The 12,125-nt window shown below is 34.0% G+C and overlaps 1 protein-coding gene across 2 annotated transcripts; it reads right to left on the reverse strand.

Moving 5' to 3' along the window:
- Positions 1-439: 439 nt before the first annotated feature.
- Positions 440-10,921, reverse strand: LOC114261213 (coronatine-insensitive protein 1). Of its 2 annotated transcripts, none has more exons than XM_082876256.1 (4): positions 10,470-10,921; positions 9,849-10,388; positions 2,054-2,525; positions 440-1,553 (listed from the first exon to the last, which is right to left on the reverse strand). In XM_082876256.1, the coding sequence occupies exons 2-4, from the start codon at positions 10,328-10,330 to the stop codon at positions 732-734; spliced, it is 1,776 nt and encodes a 591-aa protein (XP_082732382.1). In that variant the 5' UTR covers positions 10,331-10,388; positions 10,470-10,921; the 3' UTR covers positions 440-731. The 2 variants fall into 2 exon arrangements, with proteins under 2 accessions (XP_082732382.1, XP_082732384.1); XM_082876258.1 differs by having other exon boundaries at positions 9,849-10,384; positions 10,470-10,920.
- Between the last annotated feature and the right edge of the window lie 1,204 nt (positions 10,922-12,125).

A 12,125-nucleotide genomic window follows, 5' to 3' on the forward strand; every position in this document is an offset into this window, starting at 1 on the left:
CACCACCACCATTGTCATGGATGGCAACAGCCTCCACCAACACCACCACCCACACCACAAAACCATCATTTTCATGTTTACACTGAAGCGCACAAAAATGTTATCTCCTAACGACATTTTACCCAAGAATCTGTCAAAACAAACGGAGTTGTAATCTCCTTTTTCAAGTGATATATGAATTTGTTTCAAGTGATCAGGTGAACAATCAAGTTCTCGCTCAACGTCTGATGCTCAAGTTTAAAATAGTGCAAGAGCATAAATAAAATGGTAGTCACAGGCACAAACATAATTTGTAGATAGAAGCTCCAGAATCAGCTATTACAATCGTATATCAGCAAAATTATCTGATTCTTCATTCATATTTTACACTTTTTACACATACTAAAAATTCATCCCATCCACAACATAAATTAACAAACAATTCTGAATCACAGAGAAGTTCATACAAGTTTACCAATGATTTTAAAACTTAGAAGTAATTAATTGTCCCAAGCACAATTGAAAGGGCAGCACAACCAAGTCGCAAGCGAGTGCTTTAAAGTAACAGAACAAAGCATGCTTATTACAGGTCAAAGTTCAGAGACACAGATCAAAACTACAACTTTAGATGAAGTGGAAAAGAAAGAAAAAAAAAATACCCTCTTACCGAAAAGAAAAGCTACAGGAGAGAATCTATAAACATGACATCTAACAGAGACCGTGCAACATTAGAGACAGATTTATATACAGATCTACTCGTTATCAAGGGCAGCGGCTGCTTCCAAAGGTCTGACGGTATTGGGAAAATCAGTTCTTTGTCCAGCAAGGGAGTAGTATGCAAGTATATGGGCGGGATGCTCATCGAGAACTGCTTCCCCGACCGGATTGGCAACAACCATTCGTCTTGCTGGGATTAACTCAATATTCCAAAAGGGCCGAGCCATGGCTAAGAGATCGTGACCGGCTGCTGATGCTCGGTACCCTTGCACCCATAAGTACCTAAGAGAAGGTAGCCGCAACACGACCCTAGCCAGAGCATCTTCACTGAAAACACATGCCCTCATTTCGAGCTTTTGTAGTTTAGGACAGCCCCTAGAGAACTCGAGAAGCCCTGCATCAGAATCCCCGACAGAGCCCAGAAGCATCCATCTCACGTTTGGGCTGTACTGCCCGATATAACCGAGTCCCACATCAGTTAGACCCCCCTGCCGAACATACAGAGCAAACCTTCTTAGCTTAGAGCAACCTTGTAATAGGGCTCGGACTCCATTGTCGAGAGGTAAATCTGTGACTGTTTCTTCACGATCGAGTAAGACCAGACGGAAGTCGAAGAGGTTTTTCAAATGTGCACCAATACATTCCAGTGATGCATTTGTAATATCAGAGACGTATACGGCTACGTATTCTAGTTCCAGGCAGCCTTGCGCCAAAGCAATTAATCCTCGGTGTGAAACTAATCCTTCTTCATCCTCCATCCCCTGTTCGTCAGCACCTCGCTCAATCCGAAGCCTCCTTAATTTTTTGCAACACCGAGCAAGAACTTCCAATCCTCTGTCTCCAATAACATTTCTTGCCTGTTCATAAGAAAAAAAAATAAGGTGGGGTTTGCCAATTGCTTTTTTAGTAGTTTTTTTGCTTTTTTTAGAATTTAAAACGCTGATTGCATTTGAGAATTGCTAAAAAAAGTTAATTTTTTTAGTCTTTTCCGACTTACTTTTGGGTCAGTAATACCCTTCTAGTATTATGGAGCCCTTGTAGGAGACATGGTGAAATTTCTGAAAGTATTAAGGGTAAAATCATCCTCTCACAAATTTGCTAATAAGAGAAGGAAAAAAACAAAACAAAACAAAACAAAACAAAAAAGCTGCTTTTTTAATGGAGAAGCCATCTCAAACAGGTTTATTTGCTTTTGGCCTATTTGGCAAAAAAAACTGTTTATTAGTCCTTTACAAACAGGGATAAAACAAAGCATTCAATCAATTTTACATACCCGGGGCAAAGGCCTAATGGAAGATGTAATAACTAAGATGTCTTTACAATCAGTATATATGAAGAATTGGTTTTGAGATTCTACCTCAAGAACTTCCAAGTTAGGGCACCTTTGAATCAAGAGACAATGGTCCTCCATGTCGAGAAGTGCGTAGAGGAGATCGAGTCTTCTCAGTAGGGAAGCAAATGGAAATACAATGGGCATTTCGTTCCGGCCCATGTATGTTAGACCCAAGGAGCGCAATCTTTGGGGAAATGATACAGACGAGTACTTTTCTGGTTGCTCACCAAAAGAACCCCCACAAAACTCTTCTAATGCAGCTGCAGCACTAAAGAAACCAATAAGATCCAGTAATTCACACTCACTAATTTTCACCGAGACAAGAGAGCGACAATTTCTGGCTATGAGTTCAAGGTCTTGGAATCTGATTTTGAGAAGCTCTGTCATGTATAAGTTCAAACTTTCAAGAACAGTGTTGTTCAAAGCAAGCTCATGAAGCCATTCTCCATCTTTCTCTTTGATTGTGCTCTCTTCCAGAAACAAGGTTTTCAAACTCCTGAGGATGAACAGGAAGAAGTAAGAAAACAGAAATCAATGTTTTACCTTGACGTAGTCAACAACATCAATTAGATCTCTAATACTGCAAACTGCAGCAACCATTTCTTTCTTTCTTTCTTTTTGAACAAATTAAAAAGCAGTAACCTTATCTATATATATAACATTATTAAAGAAGCCAAAAAAAAAAAAAAAAAGGCATGTTTGGTTTAAATACAATTGAAAAACTACTCATCTAACAAAGTAACTTAACCTAGAGTTCTACCACAGAATGCACAAATGCAAAATGAAAAGCATAAACAACTAAATTATACGCCCTTTAAGCAGCAAACTTATCAACTATTCCTGTAGAACATCATGTGAATCAAACTTTTTAATATTAAATTGCTGGTTCATGTAAATTGTTTAGGAAACATGTGACCCCAATGCGTAGAACAATAGACATTCACCAACATACAATTGGTATGGTGGAGACCAAGGTTTTAAAAACCGGACCAGCCAGTTTGACCAGTTGAATTGTCGACCAATTGGGATTCCAGTCCGGATATACCCTCTAAACTGTTCCAATTCAAAAACCGACCTATTTAGAGAGAATCGGAAAAACTGGCGGTTGGACCGCCAAACCGATCAACCCGAGTACGGGTCAGGTGAACCGGCCTAGCTGATAAAATTAAAAATTTTGAACTTTTTTTGATATTTTCTAACTTTTTTTTTATTATTCTTTCCTTCTTTTCTTTCTCTTTCTTTCTTATTATATATATTATATATATAAGAAAATTTTAATTAAAAACTCTCTTTCAAAGGTCTCCTTTTGTGAGGAATCCCATTGAGAACTTGAAATTATTGTGAAAGTCTTTACCTATTGATAAGAAAAAAATTCTTTCAAAAAAACTTAAGAAATCCATATGGGATTCAATCAAATTTATTGGAGGGAGACTTGAAATTTTGACATCCCTCCAAAATTTTTGCTCTTCTTTCAATCAAATTATTTGAATTAAAATCATATGGAAAGAATATTGAATATTTGGTTTCCTATTCCAAAATTAAAATTAATCAGTGTGTTTGGTTTAAATTTTCTGGATTAAGTTTTTTGAAAACTGACTTTTTTGATTTTCGTATATTTTTGTTTTTAGTGAATATTTTTAAAATGTTAAACATTTTTTTTACTTTTTTAGATGCACCTTACTTAGATGTATCTAAAAAATAAAAAAATTGTGAAAAAATATTTTAAAAAATTAATAAATACATAAAAATACAAAAAAAATGTACTAAATTCTTGTATTTTTTTTGTATTTTTGGTATTTAGTGAATTTTTAAAAGATTTTTTTTACAATTTTTTTTACTTTTTAGGTGTATTTATGTTAGGTGTGTCTAAAAAGTAAAAAAATTGCTTAAAATATTAAAAAAATTCAATAAAAACAAAAAAACACGAAAAATAAGAAAGTATAATTTTTTAAAAAGTGTTTTTTGAAAAGTGAAAACAAGCAAGGTGAATAATATTTTAAAATATGTTATTATATTTTTTAGTAAAAAAAAATATATTAGGAGAAATATTTAAGATAATATTTTAAAATATGTTATTAATATTTTCATTTTTTTTTAATTTATAATTTTATTACTTATATTTTTATTTAAATATAATTTTAATATATTTATGACATCACGGTTCGATTCCGGTTCAACCAACCGGTGACCCGTCCATCCAATCCCTTTTCCAGTTCGTTCACCGGTCCGGTTTTTAAAACATTGGCGGAGACCACAAAATCACTAACATTGCAACTTAAATCAACAAAAGCCTATATAAATTGATGTGGTCATCTACATGAGCCCTTATGGCTAGTTTGTTCATGCCAGGGCTTTATTTTCTGTGGGAGAACAGAGCAGGAAATCTATACAAAATATTGACAAAAAAACATCAGTTTTGTAGGAATATCAACGTTGAATGGCCAGGACAGAGAAAATTGGACGGCAAAAACAAATGAAACATACTCAACTACTCAAACTTTTTGGAGAAGAGTATCAAATTACGGTTTTTCTCTTGCTTGGAAATCTTAACTAAGGAATTATTTAAACCAGTACCAGCTCTCACTGCCACTTCAATTTTATTTCAGTAAAAGGCAAAAGAAGAGTTTGCTCTGTGCAACTTCAATTTCAGTTTCATGCAAGTACAAACACCAAGTAAAACAAAGTCGGCCATGAATAAATAATGATTAAAGTATGTTTAAGGTCCTGAAGCATCACAACTGGTAATTTTGTAATGACTTCACCTCTATTGCGTATTTGAAGTTCCCTAGGGAGACCTGGATACATTTTTGCAGTGTGCATCAGGCAGGGAATGGTCAAGCTGATGCTCTTGAAATTTAAAATTCAGAGGGGGTTACATATGTAAAGACTTCCCTATGGCATGTCATACTTGTGCAATTAGCTAGCCTTTCTTCTTCAGTTTCACCTCTTATTTACATCCATCAGGAGGTAACCTTGCCCATCCTTGTTTTATTCTGCTTCAATTTTAATAAGGTTCTTTCAAATAAACTAAAAAGTTGAGAGAGAGAGAGAGAGAGAGAGAGAGAGAGAGAGAGAGCAGTCGAGCTTTATACTCCAGCCACTTGGGATCAACCAAAACTAAGCTTTCTTCACCAACTACTGCTACTACCTAATATCGGCCATAGAATCTTAATTACATTATGGTATCTGCCAAGGCTTTTTTGACTCCATCCTATAAATGCATAATTAGATGATCACATGTGACACAAAAGAGAGAAGAAAATGGAAGAGAATGATTCACATGATTAAGGATTGTAAACACATTTGTGCTCTGTCAATTGATTTCATGCAGTTGAGTTTCACAATGCTCGCCTTGATACTGTCAACTGCTAATATAGTTATGACACCTTCTTCCCTTGTAAAGCCCATAATATCTCTTCCCAGGTAACCATGTATTATACTTTTACCAGTTATGTAAAGACCATGTGTTACATCATCCAAATAAGAACACTGCCACCGCCATTTGTCAAAAGCTTTTCTTTCATGAATTCAATGCCCCAATGATCAGTACAGTTTGGATATCTACATTATTCTTCATGTAGAAATCCCCATGCTCTTCCTGCACTGATCACGCACTTTGTTCATCGTCTATAAATTTCATCAACAAATCAGGACAGTGTGAAATCTCCCATACACCTCCAAACTCCTATTGGCACAGCAATTAGTCAGAAGATTCCTAGGTTTCATCTTCACTAATACTTCTTTAGCTTTTGGAAGACCCAGACAATCACTTAATTTAAAATTTCATATTGGTGTAGCAGGAAGTTTCAAATACTTTTATCAATGCTTCCTATTAATTTCAAGATCCCTAATTCTTTGAAAGCACAGAGACTAAATATGGACCTATTCTTTGCATCATTTGCACAAACTCAAATCTGCAGTCATATGTACCTTTGAAAATGTAAATTATTGCTAAACGCTATGGGTTTTGAGTACTTTTAATCTGCAATTCCCTTTCGCAGTTTCTGCTCAGATAATGTTTCTTCTCAAAACATTACAAGACATTATGATTCCTGAGATCTCACGATATAAAGAAAACTAGAGGAACTGAAATCAAATTATTTGCAGGATTCATATCCAGGCAACCTTTAGGCATGAGATCTGCCAAATATGGTTCAATTTAACACATAAAACTTGGAGTCTTGTGTTTAATGTTCCATCTACTCCAACAAAAAAGGACAGGTTCAAAATTACATTTATTCTTTATAAAGAAAGTAAGTAATCAAATATCAACATGTACACTATATATTCATTAGGATTTACATGAACCTACTTGCTAACTGGATGAATTCTGTAAGATCGTTAAGCAGTAAGACCAGGGTTACTGGCACCCTTCTTTTTAGGATCTGCAAAATACTTCATATTCACAGAGAAAGGAAGAAAAAAATAACTTCTATCCAGAATAGGTGGCTAGTTCAACACCAAATCATTTCTCCATCCGACCAAAATCCTATAACTGTGTGGATCGATAGGCTGGATCTATTTACCTAGCTATGATAGGTATTGATGGAATATTATGTCAAAATTTCACATGAAATAAGAAGATAAGTCTACCAAATAATGATATTCAAAATACTAAAAAACTTCAAAATTTAGTAACTTAGTCACTTGTATAATCATTTCACATCCTCTAATCCCATCGCCGTACAGTAAAGTTACATTTTCCTTGCAAATAACATAATCTATAAAATCAACAACTCTATAGTTTTCCTTCACTCAATTCATAATGACAGTCCCCAAGGATGATATAAACTTGCTAGACCAAAAAAAAAGCACCAAGGTGCCAAGGTGCAACATATTCATACATGACATATAAAAGCCCAAATTCAATACATAGATACAATTATAAATATTCATATACAAGTACAAACATATTCACACACTGATATGCAAAAACATCAACATGCAAAATTTAATTATTTCTGTAAAGGTTCTATTAATCAATGTCTCAAAAAGGCAGACAACGCCACACAGTTAAAGTGCTTGGCAAACCAAAAGCTTGAGTTCACAGGTTTTAGAACCACCAAGCCCACTTTGCCCCCAAAAAACGCTTTTAAGTTTTAATTTTCATCTAAAACCTCTGTTTGAACAACAACCTACCAAGAACATAATTTAAAGCCACCTCACCATAAACTCTCTTCCTGATCGTGCTTAAAATCTCTTCCTCTCTTTCTCTTTTAATTTTTTTTTCTAGTTTCCACATGATGAATTCATTTTTACATGATTTCTGCTGGACATTAGATCATTGGAAAAGAATTGTGGACATTAGATCATTGGAAAGGAATTGTGGATTGATGTGGTTACTCTTTGGTTAGGAGATTTGAAAAGGGAAAAGGAAAAAGAAAAGGAAAAGATAAGTGAAATGTAAATAAAATATAGTTACATTTCACCTAATTTTACACACCATTTCCCTTTCTCTTTCCAAATCCCTCCTCCAATCTCTCAATCAAAAACAGCCTAAAATGTTTTCTATATCTGGTAACATCAACCAAGAGTTTTGAAGTACAACTTGTTTACTGTGTTGTGTACTTTAATCTTGAGCATGGTTTAAGTAGTGACTTAGTTGTTTAAAGAAAAGAGAGAGAGAACTAAAATTTTCCTTTTAACACCCTAAATGATTCATTCTCACATTGCATAGTATTTAAGTATATCTGCTTTCTATTCATTATTTAGTTATAATCAATATATACAATGCCGCTGATCAAAAAAAAATAATAATCAATATATACAACGTTATACAGTCCCCCTTTGGCTCAATGAAGGGTCTGAGTTAATGAAAATTTTTGCTTAGTTTCATTATTGAAAACTATTCTGTTGTTGAAAACAAAAAATGAAAATCGATATAGAAAACTTCTTTGACAAGTTGCTTCTGAAAATTGTTTTTAAAAAAGTTTTTCTGAAAGCACCCCAATTTTTAGAAAACACTTTGGTTGTTTTCTGAGTTTTCTAAAATTGTTCTCTCACAAAAATGAAACCAATAAGAAAATTATTGGTGTTTCCAAACTTCTTATTTTTATTTTTTTTAGTTTCAAAAAACACAGTAAACCAAAAACCAAAAAAAATAATTTAAATGAGTACCAAACATAATTTTTTCTTCTTGTTTAAAATAGAGAAAAAATATAAAATTGCCTAACGCAAAGGTCAACAGAAACTGCCTACACAAACTCCATGAAAAAAATATGCTATAAGAGGGGAAAAGGGAGAAAAGTAACACGGCCTCTCTCAACATCAAATTTTTTTCCAAAACAATGAACTATCCGTTACATAGATATTCCAACAAGATTGATAATAGAGATAGCAAAAAGCCATCAGTTTGGTCACAAAGAACCACTGAAAATCTCCTTACAAAGGAAGCTAGCCCAAATAGAGGGTGCAATAGGTTCTAAAAACAATTCAAAGTCAATTATTTCCAAAATCATGAAATTCTCCATGCAGAATTAAGAAACTAAAGTGGCATACTGATAGTCCATGTTAGAAAACATTATATCTAGAGCTACGAAGCACGGGTACAAGTATTGGTACGATACGGGTACGTTGATACGGGAAAATCTAAAAAAAATAGAGTACGGGTACGGCTTGGTATGCTTGTAAAAAAATATTTATTTTTAATTTAGAGTACTGCAAAAATTAATTAAGTAGTTTAATTTGTTAAGATCCAACCTATAATTAACATTTAATGCCAAAAATAAAGGTATAAATCACAATTAAATGTCAATATATTAAATAACATACAAACTATATTTTAATTTTAAAATCATGTTAACTATAAAACTAAAAATAAAAAAGAAGTCTAATAAAAGGAGGTTTATCTCTATAGTAGAAAAAAAATATTATTTCAGCTTAGGTACAGTACGATTTGGATATACACTAGCTATGTTTGAATACGTCAAAAATTAAGAGAAAAATGTGGGTACGTGTTTCGTGTACCCGATACATATGCAGAAGTACCATACACCGATAAATACGCGATACAAGAACTGCATATTTTTTGAAGTACCCATACTTCATAGATCTAGAGAAATGAACAGCAGTTATATCAAGCAAACAAGCTCATCATCCATATACGAATAACACCCCAAAAGTCAGTATCCTATCAGATCAAATGACTACAAGTGGAGGCATAACGAACAGGAATGAAAATTAAGTCATGCCATGACAATGAAAACCATTAGGAGTATACGTAACTTCAAGAGGAATAAATCCAAGAGCAATTTTAGAACAGAAAAACAAGACAAACCACCACATTACAGTTCGAAAGATTGGTTCCATTTCTTTCAGTAAAAATGCTTCCCTAAAAAAAATGGAAAACGTTTTGTCATTTATAACCATTCATCTAGATGATCTTCACATGGCAACTTGGAATAATCAATAATTCGATTCAATAAGGTTTGGAAAGAATCATCGAATTTTGAGGCAACTGACAATCATTTCATCTCATGACCACTTACTTAACTTAGGTCATTCATTCCTTCTTGGAAGAAGATAGAAAACGCTGATGTAATATATTACAGAGAAAATCATTGCAGTTAAAAAGCTCAGCAGATCCTTATAGTTGAGAGTATAAGATTTAATCTAAAAGTGTAAGATTTTAAATTTTCTTCTAGTGCAGTTTTCAATCGTGAAGATTTCTTGCACGTGAACTCTAGTTATCTATACTATACAGAGTAAAATTCTAAAATTAATGAAACCAACAAAAACAGTTCCAAATTAGTTCAAATTCACATTTTAACAAAGAAGAAAAGAATTGAAGTAGAATCAGCGAAAAGCAATAATCACAAACCTGCAAAATCGGCCGACATGAAGAAGACCATCAGTGGAAAATCCAGAGCATCTGTCAAGCTTGAGCGATTGTAAAGCTCGACCACGAGAATGAGCAAGGAGCTCAAGATCCGAGTCCATCACAATCATCCGGCGAAAGTGAAGAGCCTTCAAGCAACTAAACGACCTCGAAATCTCTTCCACCCAGGGAGTCACATACCCTCCCCAATCCTCCGGAATCAGATTAAACATCGCCGCTCTCGGCTTCCCCTTCAATTTCAGCGACTCCAGGTGCTGAAACCTCCGCCACAGCATCTGCGGCGTCGTGGTATAACATAGAGCGATCGTAACGTGCTTTCGCGTCGTCTTGTCGATCTCGTACCATCGCCGACACACCAGAGACACTGCGTCGCGGTCACGTGCGTCGTCAATGTAACTGATCACACACTCAAACACTGTGTCTGGCATTCCACCACTCACCTTGTTCACTTTTCCATCTTCCATTATCACAGCTTTTCAACAGACTCAAAAATTTCACAAACTTCAAACTTCAAAGATCTAACTGAAAAAAAAAAAAAAAAATTAATTAAATTAAATTAAATTAAGAAATAACGACGCTAAAACGATTGAATTCGAGTCGAACCTTGGTGAATTCTCGAGAAATCGAAGCTTTAGCAGAATCAAGCAGCGGACAAAATAGTTTCGGAAATCTTCCGAAATCTCCGGCGCGAAACAGAACCGAATCAGATCGGATCGGCCGTGGCGCGACGTGTGACATTAAAATCTGCGAGAAAACAATGGATCGACCAATAGGAGACTGACAAAGCATCGAATCTTTATCTTCGCCAAACGCATCATCTTGTTCGTCTTCCAAAAGCGAAGAGAGAGATAGAGAGAAACAGGACGGCCACAGCCAGAGAGAGAGAGATGGACGTGGTGTGTGGTGGGGGTCTGTGTGCGCGAGATATCAGAGAATAGAATCCGAATACTGGACTCTATAATAAAACGGCAGAGAATGGACGGCGGAGATTGGATCGGAACGAAAGATCAAACTTAGACAGTTGCAACAGTTTCTGTTAGGGTGATACAAAAGTGGATCGGACCCTATGACCTGGGGGAAATTATATGCTACACATTTTGGTGCGTAGTATATCCATTTTGTTATATATTTATTTTTATAATACATATATTTTTGGTGAAATTATAAAAGTTATAGTTCATAAATAAAGTTATATATTTTTTTGATAATATAATATATTTTGCTAGTAATATTACATATTTTTTTATTTAAATATTTTTCAACTAAAAAATATATAACATTATTATCAAAATACATAATATTATCATCAAAATACATAATATTATCATAAAATATATAAACTTATTTTTAAATTATACATTATCATAATTACATTATCATAATTTTATGAATATACATATAATATTTATTATGAAAATATATAATATATACTACAAAAATACATAATCTGACATTGCATACGACACATTCCAAAAAAGATGTGTGACTTGGGCGTCTCCATGTACGCTACTTGGGGATAATTTGAGAAGTTGGTTAAAAAATATTATTATTATTATTTTTTATTTTTATTTTTTTGACTTTTTGGTCATTGTATGTGTAAAAATTGTGAGAGGTAATGTAACGAAAAATTTTATTTCCATACACTTAGTTACCTCAATGTTGGCTTATTTTTCCTACGAATGAAAATATCATAAATGCGAGCGTGCCAGCAAGGATTGAAAAATCCTTACATATTAAATTCAAGCCAATTACCAAGCGATTGTGTTGACGGTTCTTTTGCCTCAACGAAGATGACTTCAAATTTGCCAAGTGTAGAGAAAAGAAAAAGTAAAAAAAGAAAGAGGGACGGAGAAAGATGATTGAGTGAACAATCAAAGTAATAAATACTTACCTCTACTCTTATGCTTCGAAAAGAAAGTACATAAAATGCTTCGAAATGGAAATGCTGAAAATAAATGCTTCGAAATATAAATCTATGTTAAACTACTCCTAAGATAAGGAAAATGACAAGAAATATTGAAATCAAGTGTCTTTGATTTAAGTTCTGGATCCTTTACAATGTAGCCATTAATGGCTATTTATAGAAAAAAAAATACAGCAATAACTACTTAGTAACTACCCATTTCTTCCATCTTCATTCTTGTCTTGCCATGTGTCATTCCATTCATCTACTTTGTCCTCCCACTCATCCACTTTGTCCTTCATATTCTCCATTATCTCTATAACTTCTTTTAACTTCCAAATGAATAAAAGGATGCC

Source organism: Camellia sinensis, chromosome 1 (genome assembly GCF_055761805.1).
Source record: "Camellia sinensis isolate YWXY chromosome 1, ASM5576180v1, whole genome shotgun sequence".
In the NCBI taxonomy this organism is placed as follows: domain Eukaryota; kingdom Viridiplantae; phylum Streptophyta; class Magnoliopsida; order Ericales; family Theaceae; genus Camellia; species Camellia sinensis.